The sequence below is a fragment of the Stegostoma tigrinum genome, chromosome 17 (genome assembly GCF_030684315.1).
Source record: "Stegostoma tigrinum isolate sSteTig4 chromosome 17, sSteTig4.hap1, whole genome shotgun sequence".
Classification (NCBI taxonomy): Eukaryota; Metazoa; Chordata; class Chondrichthyes; order Orectolobiformes; family Stegostomatidae; genus Stegostoma; species Stegostoma tigrinum.
Window position 1 is genome coordinate 18,987,486 of NC_081370.1, and position 20,169 is coordinate 19,007,654.

At 39.0% G+C, this 20,169-nt stretch overlaps 1 protein-coding gene across 2 annotated transcripts in view; it reads right to left on the reverse strand.

Annotated features, from left to right (window-relative positions):
• Nucleotides 1-20,169, reverse strand: part of LOC125459432 (glycogen [starch] synthase, muscle-like) — an 85,451-nt gene that overhangs the window by 23,202 nt on the left and 42,080 nt on the right. For both annotated transcript variants that reach the window (XM_048545887.2, XM_048545888.2), the window contains 3 exons: nucleotides 19,663-19,783; nucleotides 11,853-11,959; nucleotides 1,446-1,505 (listed from right to left, as the gene is read on the reverse strand). In XM_048545887.2, coding sequence (XP_048401844.1) covers nucleotides 1,446-1,505; nucleotides 11,853-11,959; nucleotides 19,663-19,783 — 288 coding nt within the window. The remainder of the gene's footprint in view (nucleotides 1-1,445; nucleotides 1,506-11,852; nucleotides 11,960-19,662; nucleotides 19,784-20,169) is intronic.

Genomic DNA, 20,169 nt, shown 5'->3' on the forward strand with positions numbered 1-20,169 from the left:
CTCAGCAAGCAAACTCACATCCAGAACCTCAACCTGAGCCACAAATCTTCTCAAAACTTGCTAACTCGTTGTTCCTCATGCTTTTGTTTGATTAAAAAAGACAAAACATACCATAGACTCTTTTTCTTTACAGGGAACAGGATCCTGCAAATGAATACATGCTACTAGCACACATAAATTAGCCACATTGTGAGCCTGACAGATCTTAAATAGGTTGTTAATTTATTTCTTTACATACCTGGATCATTCAGGAAAGTACTGTCCAATAACGGAATCATACCTAATGCTAGCCACTAAGTTCTAAGATTTATAAGCATGGCTGATGGTCTGCAGTCAGTATTGTGCCTGTTACAAATAGCCAAAGGGACATGTTGCATGTTATGATCCACCTGTCTCTCGGTCGTAAAGCTTACAAACAAAGCATCACTCCGGTACTAACATTAATATACCACATTACTCATTTGTATGGTAGGTGGAACATCCTTTGCTTGCTTTTTTCCCATCAATATGTTTCCTATTTATCATCTACTGACAGCACTTCAGGTCAAACATCGCATGGCATGGACGTACTGCAAAATCCTATCTCTCCCCAAAATAATGTGACTTAATTTAATTCACAGCAAAGTATTCCTTTTCCATCACGAATGAATTCATCATGTCCACACCAATTATTTTTGTGACCCATCTGGGTAAATTTTGCTTGTTTCTTCAATTCTTTATTTTAATGCCAAAACTTGTTTTCAGAATGAACAGTCTTGCAAACAATTCTACTCGCTGGTTTACATGCATGGTGCCTTTTTGTGATGGTTTTAAGCATTACTTGGGATACAACATTCCAGCACTAACCATATTTAATGCAGAAGGTAAGTTTATGATAATGCACACTTCATCAAATCTCAAAGAACCTCACACAATAAACAACCTTTTTCTCATGCTAAAGTCCTGTAAGAAAACACAGGCAACATTCTGCATTAACAACATACTCCCAATGGTAATCAGATATAAAATCAATAGTTGCTTTATTAGTATTGAGCTTGGGAGGAACATTGATCAGGACACTAGATTCACTGTTCTATTCTGAATAGCATTCGGAAACTTTAATATATGCCTGAAAAAGAAGAGATATTTCCCACCAACAGACAGCAACTTCAATAATACTGTACTTTCTTTTCCTTCAATGGAGTATTCAGTCTCTTGTGTTGAGCTTAAACCACAAGGTAGTGCTTGAAAGTTACCAACTCAGGAGTCAGAAAGTAACAGAGCTGAGCTGACACAGTTTTACAATACTCAGAGTATTGTGTACAAAGGTAGAACTCCAAAAGATACAAAAATATTTAACATCAAGAAAATAATGGACAAGTGTCCATTTGTTTGAACAAAATGTTTACAATGCAGCATTTGTTATTCTTAATGATTATGCTTGCATTGTGTGGACAGGTACTTACTCCAAGAGGGACTCATAAAGCTTTTTGCCGAATTTTTCTTTGATCACATTGGCTGTGTCCCTGAAACAAAAATAAAATGAGATTTCAGATAACAGAAACGTCTCCTTCACTATCTCACCTGAACCTGGAGACAGAACTTAATGATCTTCCTTTTTGTACCAGATGCCTTTGATCATCAATAAAAAAGTACAAAAGGCTTTAATTAACTGGAATACAATATTAACTTACCAATAATACAACTTTCACTTTTAAGCTATAAAAATGATCAGGGCTATTCAAAGTTAGCAGTTACAAGTTTTGAAGCTATGTCAGCCTAAGTATCCTTTCCATTATGCATCAAGTTTTGTACATGCAATTCAGTATGTGTAGTATCTATTATACATGTGCAAGGAGTTATGACAACTTTTTTAAAGTTAAACATGACAGATTCTATTATACACAATAGTTACTATTTTATGACATTTTGCCCTATGATTGTACAACCGGGCAGTGGATTACCACAGATCACTCACAGCAGATCCTAAGTTTGCTTTTATTGAAAAAGGATTCTCTCAGCAGCTGAAACTTTTAATGTTCAAAATAATGGTTAGTTTAGTCTTTAAAAAAAACTCACACAGTTTACAGTTACTTGGTTATATTTACTCCCTTGAATTGTCTTGCTTCTTCCAATAAAGTTTTCATTTGAAGGATTTAGTGCCTCTTAACATCTGGTATTGGACTTTGTATTTTAAACTGAAACTATGGCATAATGAGCTGAAGTTGCAAACTATAATCAGAGTGTCTAGAAAACTCTCCCTACTTTCTCAGACTGGATCAACACTCTTCATGCAATTAAAAACCAAAAGAAATGCAGATGCTGTAAATCAGGAACAAAAGCAGAAGTTGCTGGAAAAACTCAGCAGGTTAGAGTTAACGTTTCGGGTCCAGTGACCCTTCCCCAGTTCCGAGTAAGGGTGACTGGACCGGAAACATTAACTCTAATTTTTTCTTCACCTGCTGAGCTTTTACAGCAACTTTGTTTTTGCTCTTCATGCAATTATTTTTCTAGACTTTATTCACTGGAGATAAGGAAAGGAAGGAGTGGGCAAACGAAAAGACCAAATTTGGGGTCCAGCTGAAAGGAAACAGAAGGCTGATGCAAGGCAGCTTATAAAACGACCAAGGTCAATGATACATACGTCACTATTATCTTAAAGCAGCTCCACGTAGCAAAGGGCACACTGAGGTACAATCCCCAGTTCCTCTGCAATGGTAACAGCTTGCTTCATGCTCAATGACTGAAAATAAGAGGGCAAACCCTGATTAAGGAAGAACACAAAATCAGAAATCATGCTGGACAAAAGGCAGAGAGAGGCCAAGTGCTGGTCGTTCTAGAAACATCAGTGGAACTAGAAATTTTGGTTTAAGCTCAGGCTCTTACAAGAAATGTTAAGAAAAGCTCTCGAAATTGGGTAAAAGATCCTGTTGTATTTTTGAGTCTGTATGAACAACATCACTACAGATGATAGATACCGACACTCTGTGCTGTTTTCAAGCACACCATTGGTGACAGCAGTGCAGACAGCCTTTCATCCATTGCTGCAAAAATATAGTAGTTACCTTCACCAGACCTTTGTACAGCCATACTGAATTTTACAAATGATCTTGCTTAAATAGTCATTTCATTTACAAGCAGACCCCAGTGAGGTCTAATGAAACGGAATAAAATGCTGGTACTCCGGTCAGTGTCTGCACTCCAGCTTGGTTCTCAGACTTGTGTCAGTTAGTGGTAGACATATCACCAAGCCAGAAAAATGTGTATTCAAGCCGTAAACTAGCATGTGATCTAGGCTAATACCACAGTGCTGTCCTGGATTGTCGGAAATGCATTATTTTGAATGATGATAAATGAAAGCTCCACCTGCCCCCAAAGCAAATCTCACACCTCCATACGAATCATAGGGAAATTCCGAGGAAAGGTCACCAGGCCCGAAACTTTAACTCTGTTTTTTTCTTCACTGATGCTGCTAGACCTCTGTTGAGCTTTTCCAGCACTTTGTTTTTGTTCCTGATTCACAGCATCCACTGTTCTTTCAGTTTTTATCATTGGGAAGTTCTCCTGCTGCCTTGACCAACATTTATTTCTCAATAAAAAGAATTAAAAAGAGTTTGGTTTGTCATTCATCACCTTGCTGTTTAAATGGCCCTTCATGAGAAAATGGTCTTTCATATTTTGCTTTCAAATCAGCATTTATGAAGTACTTCATTAGCAGGATATCCTGAGGAAATGAAGGGTGTTACATTTATGCAAATACTTTCCTTCATTGCTTTTGCTGTTTGCTTCACCCAGTAAAAACTCAAATTCAAAGACGATAACCTATGTGCCAATGTGAAGAGATGACGGCCTAGTGGTATTATCACTGGATTGTTAATCCAGAGACCCAGGTGATGTTCAAAGCTAACCGTGGCAAATGCTGGAACTTGAATTCAATAAGAGCAATCTAGAATTAAGAGTCTAATGGTGATCACGAATCCATTGTTGATTATCAGGTTCACTATTATCCTTTAGGGAAGAAAACTGCCATCCTAACCTGTTCTGGCCTACATGTGACTCCAGACCCACAGAATGTGGTTGACACTTAACTGCCCTCTGGACGATTAGGGATGGGCAGTAAATGCTGATCTAACCAGCAACACCTTCATTCTGTGAATGAATTTTTAAAAATAATCGTGACAAAGATGGTGCTTAGATGCTAGGGTGGTGCCCAGTTTAGAAACACTGCAAGTGGCCCAAATTTTCTTTTTTCAACCTCATGAATTCAGAAAAACATGTTAAAATGCTGCATCCAAAAAGCAGTTTGTATCATTTGAGATTCAATTATACTATGTAGGAAGACATGGTAGTAGGTCTGAGCTTAAGGAAGTCCTTAATTACCGTACTCTGTGCATTCACATATACCCATAGTAAACCTAATTTGCATCTCATTTCTTCTCACTCTGACTTGACATAATCCCCCGTTATTTCAATACCTCTGCCAATTCTTGGCACATCTTGGTTGCCCTCTCCACTGCTAGCTCCTGGTTCCCACATGACTGCCAATTTGGTTCACACTCTCACAGAAAGCACCATCACGTCACCTGGCAAAGGCATTGCTCCTGGCTCTGCAGAGGTGCAACCCAATCAGCCTGGCCCCCAAGAACTAGTCCCATCAACCCAGCAATTGAAAGCCCTTACTCCTGCACCATCTCTCCAGGCATGCATTCATCTGTCCCACCCTGCAGTTGGTTGTATACTCTACTGGGAGTGGTCTAGAGACGGCTATCTTTGAGGCCCTTCTTGCTAGTTTTTCTCCTAGTTCTCCTTTAAAGTCACATCCCTCAATCCACCTGACTTTAGCACCGAACGACCACTGGCTATTTATCCTCTCCTTCTCTGCTGCTGCTCAGTCACATTCTTGACTCTGGTAACAGGCAGATAAGGTAACAACCTGAGATTACATCTGTTACTGCAGAAATACCTATCTGATCCCCCTACCATTATTCTTTTTCCAAATTTCTCTCGAGTTCCCCAATACAGCTGAATCACTCAGGTTGCTGTGACTTGGCTCTGACTGCATTCCTCAGATGAGCCATCATTAATATTCAGAACGGCATTCTAATTGGAGAATGAGATTCACTCAGGTGATTCCTGGATGACCAGATGACTCCTTGTTAACTGTCAGTCTCCCTTTCGCTTTCTGCTTACAATACTTAAAATTGTAGGGTGACCACATCTGTAAATGTATTATCCAAGAATCTCAGTCTCTCAGATGTGCCACAGTAGCCCGAATGGCTGTTCAGCTTCTAAAACCCTGAGCTTACCTACTGCTGTGATTATATGAATATAATGTGAAATTGCAAATCTACACATCTGTTGAATGTGTCATGAAGGGGTTGAGCAGCCCACCTTGTACTGCATTTATTAGTAGGTTATTTTATCCTCAGGGTGAGAGGAAAGGAATGCAGTAATTGTATCCTTATAATCTGTTGTGTATTTTGTCTAGATGCTGTCAATTATATATTACAGAAATACCAGCCAGATGTCACTATAAATTTATTAAACAAAACAAACCAGCACCACCTATCAATTCACACAATGAATCACCCTCAAAGTGTATTAACTACTATTATGCAAACAAATGTGTCAGTCATTTCAACTAGTATCATTTAGCAAGCAGCAATGAGTTGACAGACCATTGAACCTTTTGATTGCATTAGTTCAGTTAAGGTTCCCTATTCTTCAAATATTGTGAAATATATTTAGCCAGACATACAGGACCTTGGTTTAACATTCCATTCAAAGGATACTCACTTCAGGCTCAGGCTAGGCTATTCGTTTATCTTGGATACACAAACAGGTTTCCAACCTTAATGCTACAAAGTCAAACTGAAACATATTTCAAGAGATCAAAATACAAACTTTCGCCTTGGATCCTTTAATTGTTGCTTATCAAAAGGAGTTCAATGTTCTTAAGCAGATGAACTTTGTAAGTATCTAGCCAGAACAGAAATCTAAGTATGTATGTCTATAAATCATAGTTAAAAGACAATGATAATCATCTCAGACTTCCCCTGTGTGGACAGAATCATAGGCCTGTTGTATGATGGAATTCTTAATCTAACCTATGTTGCAATGGCAGGAATCTGCCTTCTAAAATTTGAAGGCAGGTGGGGCAGGAAGAAAGGGAGCTTAGATAAATTTAGCTCATAAAATGTATTTAAATCCAAATAACATCAATAAAAGTAGATAAAAACCAAAACAAATAATACCTATCCCTAAGCAATCCTAAACTTCCAAACTTCTATCTCACCTCGGTTAGTGATAATAAGCAATGTTTGAAGCACTTGAATCTTTCTCCAGCACATTTTGTTTTAAACAGTTTGATTATTTCTTAGAATTTATTTTCAGTCATTTAAATTTTCTCTTTGGTCCTTCTGGTTTGACTTATGTCAAAATAATTAATTATTAGTCCATGTTTTATGAGGTTGGAGGCAAGTGGAACAAATAGGCTTCAATTTTAAGGAACTCTACTGGGGCTAAGTTTCATTCCCTTTGTAACTGATTTTCAGTGGTACTCAGCCAAGTGGAAATTGGGTGATTTCCCAATTACCCAATTTCAGGTTAGGTAAATCTGAAATTTACCTAATTTCAGGTATAATTCAGGTTATTTTGATGTGTGTCCTCAAAACCATGATTTGCCAAATATGAAGGTATTACATATTCCAATGTTTTCTTCTACTAACAGCTTCGCAATGCTGGCCCTTTAGTACACTAATCTTTAAAATAACAAAACACTACGGAAAACTACATTAAAACGGAAATGCTGGATATATTCAGCAAATCTTTCAGGATGAATAGACAGAGAAACAAAGTTAATGATTCTGGTCAATAGCCTTGTTTAAAAAGCAGAAAAATTGTCATAACATGTTTTAGGCAAGTTCACGGGTAAGGAAAGCAAAGGTAGGGAAAAGAACAGAAATGGAATTCTGTCACTCGGTTAAAGACAGACAAGATAAAAGGACAAAAGGCAAGATGTAATGGGGGATGGAAATTGGATAAGCCAAGCAATAAAATCTCAGTCTTGAGGGGGCATGAATCTGAAAACTTTATCCACTGTCAACAGCAAGTACCCAAAAAATGCTGTTAAACAAGACAATGTGAGGGGAGAGGTCATGGTCTGAACAATGGAATTCATTGCTCGGTCCAGAAGGCTATAGAGTGCCTAGGTCATAGGTAAACTGCTGTTACTCTAACCTACATTGAGTCCCATTAGAGCAATACAGGAGACCAGGGCAAGAAAAGCCAGATAAAGAGTGGGGGGAAATTAAAAGTGACATGAAGTCAACTGAACGGTGTTATTCTTCAAAGTGGTCATGTAATCTGTCCTTGGACTCCCCATTATAGAGATGATTACACTGGTGAGCAGCAAACATAACATAATTGAAAGAAATATACTTTTATCATAAGGAAATACATGTGGAAGGATGTTTAGAATTCCAAACAGTAAGAAGGAAAGAGATAAACGAGCACATGCTGTGTTCCAGGGTCGTATAAAAAGGCAAGAAGCTTCTAAATTTTAATCTGAGTTCAGTGAATTGTATGGCAAGTCACTGGACTAAGACACAACATGCAAATTGTAGCATTTTAATAAATCTCAAACACTAGCCAGTTTTGAGAAGATTTGTAGCTCAGGTTGGGTTTCTGGATGTGAGTTTGCTCGCTGAGCTGGAAGGTTAGTTTTCAGATGTTTCGTCGCCATTCTAGGTAACATCATCAGTGATCCTCCGACGAAGAGCTGGTGTTACGTCCCGCTTTCTATTTATCTGGTTAGGTTTCCTTGGGTTGGTGATGTCATTTCCTGTTCTTTTTCTCAGAGGATGGTAGATTGGCTCCAAATCAATGTGTTTGTTGATGGAGTTCCGGTTGGAATGCCATGCTTCTAGGAATTTTCGTGCGTGTCTCTGTTTGGCTTGTCCTAGGATGGATGTGTTGTCCCAATCAAAGTGGTGTCCTTCCTCATCTGTATGTAAGGATACGAGTGATAGTGGGTCATGTTGTTTTGTGGCTAGTTGATGTTCATGTATCCTGGTGGCTAGCTTTCTGCCAGTTTGTCCAATGTAGTGTTTGTCACAGTTCTTGCAAGGTATTTTGTAGATGACATACGTTTTGCTTGTTGTCTGTTTAGGGTCTTTTAAGTTCTTTAGCTGCTGTTTTAGTGTTTTGGAGGGTTTGCCAAGAGGCCACAAACCCACCAACACACTAAAACAGCAGCTAAAGAACTTAAAAGACCCTATACAGACAACAAATAAAATGAATGTCATCTACAAAATACCTTGCAAGAACTGTGACAAACACCACATTAGACAAACTGGCAGAAAGCTAGCCACCAGGATACATGAACATCAACTGGCCACAAAACGACATGACCCACTATCACTCGTATCCTTACATACAGATGAGGAAGGACACCACTTTGATTGGGACAACACATCCATCCTAGGACAAGCCAAACAGAGACACGCACGAGAATTCCTAGAAGCATGGCATTCCAACCGGAACTCCATCAACAAACACATTGATTTGGAGCCAATCTACCATCCTCTGAGAAAAAGAACAGGAAATGACATCACCAACCCAAGGAAACCTAACCAGATAAATAGAAAGCAGGACATAACATCAGCGCTTCATCGGAGGCTCACTGATGATGTTACCTAGAATGGTGACGAAACGTCTGAAAACTGACCTTCCAGCTCAAGGAGCAAACTCACATCCAGAATCTCAAACACTCCTTTGCTGTACAAAGATATCCGACTGTGTTTTGCTACCGAAAACAATCATAATATTCCTGTTATCAAAGTGTAGAGCTGGATGAACACAGCAGGCTAACCAGCATCTTAGGAGCCCTGCTGTGTTCATCCAGCTTTGTTATCTCGGATTCTCCAGCATCTGCAGTTTCCATTATCTCTCCTAACATCCCTGTACTAGCCAACTCCATCCCTCCATAGAATGAGCCTCTTGGCAAAACCAAAAGTCTCATCAGGAATCAACAAAACCAACAAAGTTACTTGAATCAGCATTGAGAACCACAAGCAACATAAAGCCCATGCCAACTACAGTTCAGATTCGAAACCAAAACATAGGCTTTGGCACTTGGTTCACGTTTTCACGTAATTCAAATACCAGATTATCTGGTTCAGAAACGAGAGATATGCCACACCTATAAGTACTGAACATAAATCATAAATAACTTAAATAGTGGCAGAAAACAATGCTTCTTTGTCCCATTGCCTGCAAGCAGGAGCTAAAACTCTCATTCATTTTAATTTAGTTACTCTGAATGATGGTGCTTATTAAATAATAACAATGAGATCTTTCACACAAAAAAGCTTAAACATGTGTTGCAAATACAGTCAGAACTTGCAAACACTTGAGCTTTTCAAGACTCCCTGAAAGACAATTGCAAAAAATTTGAGGCATAGAAAGTAGAAGAGGGAAGTTAACTTAGAACATAGAACATAGAACATAGAACATTACAGCACAGTACAGGCACTTCGGTCCTCGATGTTGTGCCGACCTGTCACACCGATCTCAAGCCCCATCTAACCTACACTATTCCATGTACGTCCATATGCTTCTCCAATGATGACTTAAATGTACCTAAAGCTGGCGAATCTACTACCGTTGCAGGCAAAGCATTCCATTCCCTTACTACTCTCTGAGTAAAGAAACTACCTCTGACATCTGTCCTATATCATTCACCCCTCAATTTAAAGCTATGCCCCCTCGTGCTCGCCGTCACCATCCTAGGAAAAAGGCTCTCCCTATCCACCCTATCTAACCCTCTGATTATAAGTTAACAGCATTGGTGTGTTGCAAACTGCTGTTTGTTTTTGATAGGGCTATGCATGAGGTGATATTGTTTAACAGTCTTCACAAATACTCTGGTTGGTATCATAGCCACCTGTAATATCACAACTGCCATTCAAATTAGAGAACAACAATGTAGACTGAAAAAGTACAAAATGCCATAGACCTCCATGCAGTTCCTTGTTCAAGTGAGCAGAGATCTTTAAATACTAGTCAAATCTGGCTTCTATAGCCAGTGGTGATAGAGGGATCACTAGCTTTAAAAGACTATGATAGCTATCAGGAAGAGAAACTATATTACTGTTATTTTAGTGCAGGTTAAAACTTCGTAAAATTTCTTGCAAATCAAAGCTGTTACAAAGATGTTTCTATAGCAATCCACACATATGAAAGCTATCTTAGTGACATGCATTTTGAAAGAGATAAAGAAGGATGAAGAGTGGAGGGGGAATTGAGATGCACTAGAGGAATCAACAGCTCAATCGACCAGTAAAGTTTTAATAAGATTTGTCAAAGCAGTTTGAGAGTTGACAAGCTAAAGGGAAAGATACAAAGGGAATGAGAACAGAATGGGTGAACAACCAGTGATGGAGCAAAGAGGATGTGGAGAAATCTGGAAAATTCTGGTAATAGAGGATGGAGACATGGGGGAGGTAAGCTAATTGGTGGTGATCAAACTGGTTGGATTGAGGCCTTGAAGGTGCTTGAAACTGAAAATATAATTTGAAATTCACTTACTGAGGCAGAGGAACTGCATAAAGCCTTCAAATTTCGGGAATATTGGGACTCAGGGACAAAAAGTAGATTAGCATGAATGCGCCAGCATCTTGTTTAATTAAAGTATATGACGCACTGTGATAAAAAGACCAGTTAAGAAAACAGTGAGATAGAGTATGAATGAGTTGGAAAAAGGAGTGAGGCAACAGTTAGGATGTGATTGTGAAGGGAAGCACTAGCAGCTCTGACGATGCAATCATTCGGTACCCCGTTGTCATGTTCAGAAGGTACAGACACATTATTGAGAGAGCTAAGAAAAGAAGAAGAGAAAATACCAGCAAACCCAGGTGTGTCAAGTCTCCAGCCTTGCCATTTCAATGCTGCCCACTAATCATCTTCCTATGACTTCAGTGACAGTTGAATTCTTAGGACAGACAGTTTAAAGTAGCAGAACCTTGGCAGGCTGATTTCCTACTCACAGTTCTCCTGCAAGAGTGGAAGTGGGTAACAGTTTTGAATCCTTCTAATGTGCCATAGTGCACACAATGACAGAAAGCAGCATAAGTAAGGCCAAGAGGTAGAAAGTAGATGCAAGCAGTTTGCCTCACCTGTTGAAAACTTGGGAAGACTCAGAAATTGCGATCGGTTCCCTGGTGTCTCCTTTAAGTAGCTGCTGCTCTTGACCACCCAGCTCCTGCCAGGAAACAGACAACAGCCCTGTTCCCTTCTTCCATAATTGGACGGTAACCAAGAGTCTATCCATCTATAGCAGGCACCAGAGCACACCTTTTGGTTTTTATCAGAATATTGGGGCTAAATCTTGAGATATTCCAATAGTGTTAAATAGGTGATAATAGCAAATAGACAGTCCCTTTTACATCTGGCAGTGTTTGCTTTTGTGGACAGTAAAGGAAAAAGAAACTGGCAGATGGGTGCTGCCCTATCTTGCACCATTACAAAATGATGACCTCCCCTTGGTCTATTTTTGGAATAAATCTGCTGTGAATCCAAATTAAAACAGTGGAAGTCTACAATCATCCAAGCAATTTAACTAGCGGTACTCTTCCTTCTCTTAAGGATACTAAAAATCAGCAGTTTGTTTTCAAGTTCTCATCCAGATTTTATTATTGTATTCATATTCAGATGACTAGGCTCCGCAATCAGTACAGATAAAAGTTGCATTTTTATATATTATCCACAGGTTCAACTGTAATCTGGCTCTCTTGGAGATCATCATTTCACTAACTTTTACACATACCTACTAATCTTTCTTGGGGTCTATTTTCAGTGCGTGCTTTCCTTACCAAAGTTGTTTTCGTACTGCTTGCCCCTTAAGTGTTTCCACATTGAAGTTATTGGTCCTTGCAGGCATGATGAAAAACGCAACCACTGTTACTTCACTTCGGTTTGCCTGTTTCAGAGCAGAAACATTAAATGAGGTATTACTTTGCTGGCTGATTTAACTGCTCAAGGGTAATAATACATTAGTGAATGATAGCTTTAATCCTTAAACTGCTGAAATTTGTCTGTCACTGTTTCACAGCATCCCTCTGTCTCACTCCTTTCCCTCAGCTCACAGCTAATTGGAGTTACAAATGTAGGGGACAGGCCTATGCCATTAAGAATGCCCACATGAGCAATATACTAGATTCTCGCTGCCAACTGTGGACTTGAACTGCAACTTACAGTCTTCAGAAGAAGATCAAAGGCATAGAAGAATGCAACTTTTGTCAATATCTAAATAAATTCTGAACTCTTGATGGACTTTGCTGTTGACCTGTTTCATTTTTAACTTGCAGCCTGGATTGCACTTTAAGAGCATAATGCTAATTTTGGCTAGCAATCCTGTTGAGTGATGAATAAAAAGATCTCTTGGCAATTGTGCAACTGCTCTATTCCTTGCATTTTCAACAATGACTGCAAAAGATGAGTGTGTTTGTTGGCCCATTAGAACATTGCTCTCAAGAACCCTACAAGATGATTCCTACTGTAATGGTTTAATGCATGTTACTTAGTGAAATGTTACAATTATGTGGATCTCTATACTCAGGCACAGAAGCCAAAGGGCGTATTCAGTGAGAATATCACCTGTGCCATTTTTTAATCAGTTGAAGTTAATACCATCTGTACTTCAGGACAAGTTATTCTGTTTTATTTTGGAGTCAATTGCTTTTAGTCAGAAAAATACTCTGACCACCTTTATGCTCAAGACAACTAAATAGTGAAAAAGTGGGACCACAGGAGATCTAAGGAAGGCTCAGAGATTCATTAGTATTATTTTGCAAACTGATACAAAGAGGCATATGAAAAAAATCAAAACATCAAACAAAGTGTGGGCCTTTACATTCAGAGATCTAAAATACAATGGGGTAAAAGTTACACTTCACTTCTGGAAATATCAACCACCGATGCAGGACTATGAAACAGCCAGTTCAGGGCACCACATCTTGGGAAAAATATACTACCTTTACAGGGGGCTTAGAGCAAAGTTACCAAAATAATGCCTACACACTTAGCATTAAGTTTGGAACAAAGACAACACAATTTGGGGTGTATTCGTGAAACTTAAGGAAGTTTATTGGAGATTTGCTAACATTTTTCAAGCTATCAAAGGTAGATAGAGACAGCTTTTCACTGGTTGACAAGTCTAGAGCAAATGGACATAATTTAAAAAGTAGAGCTAGGTCTTCCCGGGTGAAATTACTAAACACCTCTACATTAAAAAAGGGACAAAAATTGAAAAACTCTTCGGCACATAGATGGGATTAAGCAGATTTTGATAGCTGTAAGAGAGCCAGTAGGTATTAACAACAAAAAAAATTAAAACGTCAGTCTGCAACTTTGTACTAAACACAGGCAGGCATCTAGGTGAGTCATTATGTATTGAATATTTCAGCACCACATCCTCTAGGGATAAAGAGACAGTTTTGAGACTGAATTGAAAATTCTTCCAATCTGAAGAGAAGAATTGAGATTACAACAAAGTTGAACAAGAAACCTGAACCAATAATGAATATCAACTCTGTTGCTGGTTCTAGGGAAAGAGTGCTATCAGCTGTATTGCATTCTAAATCTCACTGAGACTGACTAAATTTTGGAGGGCTTGAACTCCCTTTTAACATCAATTTATGAATGTTTAATACTAGAGCTCATGGCGAGTGGGTGCACATTGGCTAGGATGCAACAGTACTGAGGCGTCAAGCTGAATCTTGAGAGTTTCAGACAATGAAAGTTCATTTCATTAGAGACAGGATGATCATAGACTTCAAAAGGAGGGAGAAAGGAAGCAGGACCCTCTAGGCTAATTAGCTTAACATTTCAAAGTTATTATAAAGGACATCAGAACAGGACATTTAAAAAAGTTCAAAGTAGTCAGGCAGTGACTTTTAAAAAGGAAATCATGTTTAACCAATTTATTGAAGTTGTTGAGGAACAAACACATGCTGTGGCAAAAAAGGGAACCAGTGCATGTATTGTACTCAAATTTCCAGACAGCATCTGATTAGGTGCCAGACAGTTCGTAGCAGAAAACAAATGTTTTTGATGTAAGAGGTAACATAATGGGATGGATAGAAGTTTGGCTAGCTAACAGGATTAGAGTACGTACAAATTAATCATTTTCTGGCTAGGAAGTTGTAACAAGTGGCGTCACAGGGTTCAGTCCTTGGGCCTCAATCGCTTGCAACTTACATTAATACTTGGCTGAAAAGACTGAAGGCATGGTTCTTACATTTACATGACACAAAGACAGGTAGGGAATAAGTTGTGAAGGTATGTTGTGAGGGATATAGATACCTCAAGTGAATAGCAAATATCTGGCAAATAGAATGCAATGTGGGATAATGTGAAATTGTCAATTTCAACTGGAAGAGTAAAAAAGGCTAACATTTGAATGGTGGCGATTACAGAACTCTGAGATGCAGAGGGTTTTGAGTGCTTGGCTACATGATTCATAAAAGGTTAGCATGCAGATACCGCAAATAATTGGGGAAGCTAAAAATATGTTCATGTTTATTGTAAGGGGAATTGAATACAAAAGTTATACAGAGCTTTGATAAGACCACATTTGGACTAGTGTGTCCAGCATTGTTCTCCTTATTTAAGGAAAGATGCAAGTGAATTAGAAGCAGTTCGGAGAAGGCTCACCCAACTAATACCTATGCTGACTGTGCCTAATTTGACTACTGATTTCTAAATGTTCTGCTGTACAATCCTTGACAATGGACTGTAATCAAGAAAGTGACAGCTCCTACAGACCGAGTTAGCAGTGAAAAGATCCTGGAAAATTGAAAGTCTTCACAGATCCAAAGGCCTCACAAAACTTTGACGAGATCTCCTGATGCCAAACAGTGAATAAATTCTGTAAGGCAACAAAGGTTGAATGAAAGAAGCAGTTGTTTATTATATCGTGATGCAATTTGGAAGGTACGAGTGCACATAGCATTTGGCATACTATTGTGCTAGAAAAGCATCAATGCAAATAGCATAACATAATGAGAGGTACTGCAGGAATGGAAGTGATCGTGAACAATTTGCTTGTCCACAGTTTACTTGTCCACAATTTACTTGTGTAAAACCTTCTAGGTGCAAGATAAAGCACAGCATAACACACTCAAGAGATTATCAATTCTGTGGAGACAGTGAATCTCACAGATAAGAGCTTTGCTGTGATAAAAACAAACTACAAAATGAGATGCAACATATCAAGTGCTCCAGGAAGTTGTGAAGGAAGGAATGGCCTGAAACCAATAAGAACATATAGTCACTGTAAGAGTATATTAGATACACAGAGATGAAATGATCACCAAAGATAATATCTTGTACAAAGAACTAGAGTCTTTATCACTAAACAGATAGGAAAAGAGATGCTGAAATACTCCTATGCAAGCCAACAAGGAATTTAATCAGTCAGAGGAAAGCAAGGAAAATACTAAACAAAATGTCATATTGGCTAAACTAGACCAGTGGCCACATCAGTTAGTACAGCACCTGTAATAGACATCAAGCTAAGCAACTTAGACAATCCTCTCATAAGACAACATCCTAGACACCACAGAGGAAGTCAGGAGTAGACTTCTTCATTCTCACTGGAACAGACTGCTACAGTCAACTCCTGATCAGATTACAGGGGTTTGATGTCAAATCATTAATAGCAGGATTGTAGAATGCCTGAAAACATATTTCAGTTCTCTTGCCATTTTTTACTTTGTAATGAATGACCATGACCCTCTAAGCATGATTAAAGAATTCAGACAATCGGAAATGATTGAAAAATTCAACACTGTCATCATCTTCATGCTATTGTCAACCAAACAGAAAGGCTGAGGCAGTGGTGAATATTGACAAAGGGATCATGAAAAAGAAATTGATCAGATCCAGCACAGATACAGCAATATCTTAGAGTGGTGAAACACACTGACTGAAGGCAGGAAACATATCAAATCCAACAATAAACATCAGACCACACTCAGACCACTCTTCCAACAGCTAAAAAAAACCAATGCAGCCAGGAGTAGCAACAGAAGTAGTTGATAAGATGAAACTGCAACAACAGAACGCTAAATTCTACATTGTTAAAACTGTTAAACCACTGTCAGAATGAAGAGTTAGTGAGATGGTCAGAGTGCAAACATTCAACACATTCAACAAAAGTGTGTGCAGTCACCAACTTTGTATATATGTGGAGAAGTTATTACATAATGTGCAAATGAATAATGAGATCAACCATTGTAATTACAGGCAGGTATATGTAACTGAAGAGCTGCACCTTTACAGGAGACTTTGTTAATTGAGAAAGAAACTGTATGACCTTCAGTCATCAGCAAGTACCATCTACAAGGTGCACTGCAAAAACTCACCAAGCCTCCTTTAATAGCACTTCCTAAACCAACAGTTATCACCGAAAAGTAGAAGGGCAGCAGATGCATAGGAACCCATCACAGGCAAGTTACCAAATAAAAACCAAAAGAACTGCGGATGCTGTAAATCAGGAACAAAAACAGAAGTCGCTGGAAAAACTCAGCAGGTCTGGCAGAACCTGCGAAGAAATAATCAGAGTTAACATTTCGGGTCTGGTGACCCTTCCTCACTTTGCGCATGAAACTCAGTATTGATGTCTTACACCATGAACAAAATTGGCATCCATATGCAGAATTTCAAAGTGTGTGTAACTATAGCTTATCTAAGAAATATCACTGAAGCTTGCTTTTGCCAAGAAAATTTTTCCATTGGTCTCTAATGCATTTTTATTAACTCTCTCTCTCCACTTCTCCCACAACCAAAACAATGGGTTAAGACCAAATAATGAGGAAAAAATGTTTTGTGGAGCATTAGCAGGCAGTGGGTTGCATCAACAGGTTGAAAACAGAACTTCCATCCCTCACTTCTGAAAGTCCCATATTTTGGAGCTGCCAGTCAGCTGCCAACAGCTCCTCAGCTCAGTAGCGGGGGGTGCTGGGAATACAGGCAGGCCCAGACAGCAACAGTATGGATCCTGAAGTGAGGTAACTCCAGGGCATTGGCTGGGGACGGTTTTCCCTAACTAGGAGACAGAGCGGGTGGGAGAGAAAGAGTGAAATGAGGGGAGTGGGGCATTAAGGAACAGGACTGTTCTGAAAAGGCACCCTCCAAAGATGGTAACCCTGACCCATTCCTGAAATTTGAAATAGTCAAGTTGCTCAGTCTGACTGCTTTATAGGGTGGGTGGAGTAATATTGGGACAATTGTGTTTTAACAGACTCAACTGACCTTTAATTTTGTATTTACAGATGCTGATCTCAGTAACCAGGCCACCTTCCATAATATGGTGTCAGCCCAAGATGGGGCGCTGGCTAGGTAAAAGACTACAAAACTACCAACTATTAGCCTGACCTGTTTTCTGTGCACCCATGCTAAAAACACACCAGGAACAGCAAATTATATCTAGCCTAATATCTGTATCAAATACTACATTGTGAGCAGAAAGGCAGGATACAAAGCAAAAGGAGCTTTTGCTGCTTCTGGCACGGAAGATGCTAGGTCAGGAATGCAGTACTAGTCACCAATCAATTGAAAGAATGCAACTAATTCAGTATCAGTTTCAGAAATTGAATTTATGAGCCAGCTGGGCTAAGAAGGTTTACCTTGTACTTCAAGGAGGTTTGCCTCCTCACCTTGTCCCACACTTTCAGAATGATACATCTCAGGTAATCCAAAACCAATTGTCTTTCTCAAAGAGCGAGCCCTGCCCATGGTCCTTTGTAGACAATGGCTAATTACCCAAAAGTTCCCCGCTTGAAAGGGGCAAAGACTTAAGAGGGTTTCCAAAATATTTCCATTAGGTTATGAGCAGATCGATGGGAAAAAATAATTCCCGGTAATAGAATTCAAACACTTTGTAAGAATTTGCTAAAAATTTCACAAAGAAAACATTTAGTAAACATATAGAATAAGATATCAAGGGTGGCAAGTCTGATCCTTGTAACTGCAGCAGCTCTTTTAATGAACTATTCAGTTCGTCCCATTTCCCTTGCTCCATACGTGCCATATGTTCAAGAACGAGCTTATCAATTCAAGACTGATCCTAGCAAATGTCAATGCCTTCAGGTTAGGACAGAAGAGAGAAGTAAAGTATATAGCCAAAACAAACCTTGAAGGAAAAGCACATCCATAGTTGTAATGCCAACTGAGTAAAACAATGTGTTGTTTACTGCCATCTTGTGGGCAAAAATTGCCAGCAAGGGACTATCTAGAATTGTTTCCAAAACAGCAAAATTCAGCCCATCACTTTTTTTAATATAAAATGTGCTCTTCTTGTATGTTCCTTGGTCAATTTTCTCCACGTTTTTATTAAATCACCTGATGCCTGATATGAAATTCAGTGCTTGGAGACATACATGCCTTTTCCTACCAATAAAATCTACTATGATTCTTAAAATTCATAATAGCAGTGATATTTAAGATATCAGTTTAGACTGCTGTAGTTTGGCCCAGTATTCTTTGTCATATTTCCGCAGCTACCAGTTTGCTGAACTGCACACTCTCTTTTTACATATGCTACCCTTGTTTCCATTAAAGCCATTACTTGTAGCTCCACTCAGTTCCCTATTTCCCTCATCTCCTCACCATAGGTTGAGGAACCAAATTTGAATATCTATTGTAGACAATTTGATTAATCACCAGAACTCTGATGACGAGTCATCTAGACTTGCAACATTAGCTCGCTGTCTTTCCACAGATGCTGCCTGACTCACTGTGATCTCCAGCAATTTTTGTTTTCAGTCCAGTATTTGCAGTAATTTGCTCCTCCAACCCAACCTCTATTTTCCCCCCAAGACCTCTGAATAAGAGTTTGTGCTCCTAAGATGCTGCTTGGCCTGCTGTGTTCATCCAGCTCTACACTTTGTTATCTCGGATTCTCCAGCATCTGCAATTCCCATTATCTCTAACACAAAAATCATGCTTGTTTTTTGCGCAGTTTGTGTTTGATTTACTCCAATCAGGCTCATCCATCACTTCTGTGCTTGCTGGTAACCAGTCACTTTTAAAATCCCCATTCTTGCTTTCAAATCCCTCCACGGATTTGGTACCCTCCATGACTGTGCAATCCTCTCCAGCCCTAAAAGCCTTCAAGGTCTTTGGCCCTCCTTCAACTCTGGCATTTCATGCATCCCTGAGTTTATTCGCTCCACCTTTGTCAGCCAGTCTTTAAGTTATCTAGACCCTAAGCTCTGCAATAACCACCCTAAACTATTTCTCCTCTCTACATTACTTTCCTCCTTTAAACTGTTCCTTTTTAACCGAGAGTTTGGTCTCCTGTTTTGACATCTCTATCTGTGGTTCCACGTCAAATCTTTATTGACTGTGCTCTTATTAAGTACCTTTGATCTTTTTGATAAAGGCATGAAAGTAATGTTGTTCTTGTGTGGCTGGTTAAAGCTTAGATTATTTAGCACTGTATGACAATTGCTGGACAAGGATCATCATTTAAAAAAAATGATGGAAAGGTGCGCCATATGTATTGTGGAAAGAGGATTCCCAAGACTTGGGAATTGGCTAGATGGAACATATTTTCTGATTCTAGGCTCACATTTGACAACAAGCAAAGGATGATCCAATACGGATTCTGCTTCTCACCTTGAGCAGATAATTTAGACGAGCCAGCGCTTCCAGAAATATGTCAGCACCTTTATTTGAAAACTCATATCTTCCTGCGATGAAAACAAACAAGGTCTTATCCAAGTCAAAGTTCAGGCATCTGGGGAAAAATAATAATAATTTTATAATAAAGATAAAAACCAAAATGACTGCAGATGCTGGAAATCAGAAACACAAACCAAAATTGCTGGAAAATCTCAGAAGGACTGGCAGCATCTATGGAGAGAAACCACAGTTAACGTTTCGAGTCCAGTAAGCCTTCTTCAGAACTGGTTTTCCAGATTTTTCAGCAATTTCTGTTTTTGTTGTTGCTGTTGTTTATAATTTTATAATTGTGTGCTCACTGAGGAAAGATCATGGATTGCTAAGGCAAAAATCTTTTGTCCCTTGTGTTTGTGCATTGAGGGAGAATCTATCTCTGTGATTGATTTTTCAACATGAAGGAGTTCTAAACTCAAAGTAAAACAAACCAAATTAATGCTGTGC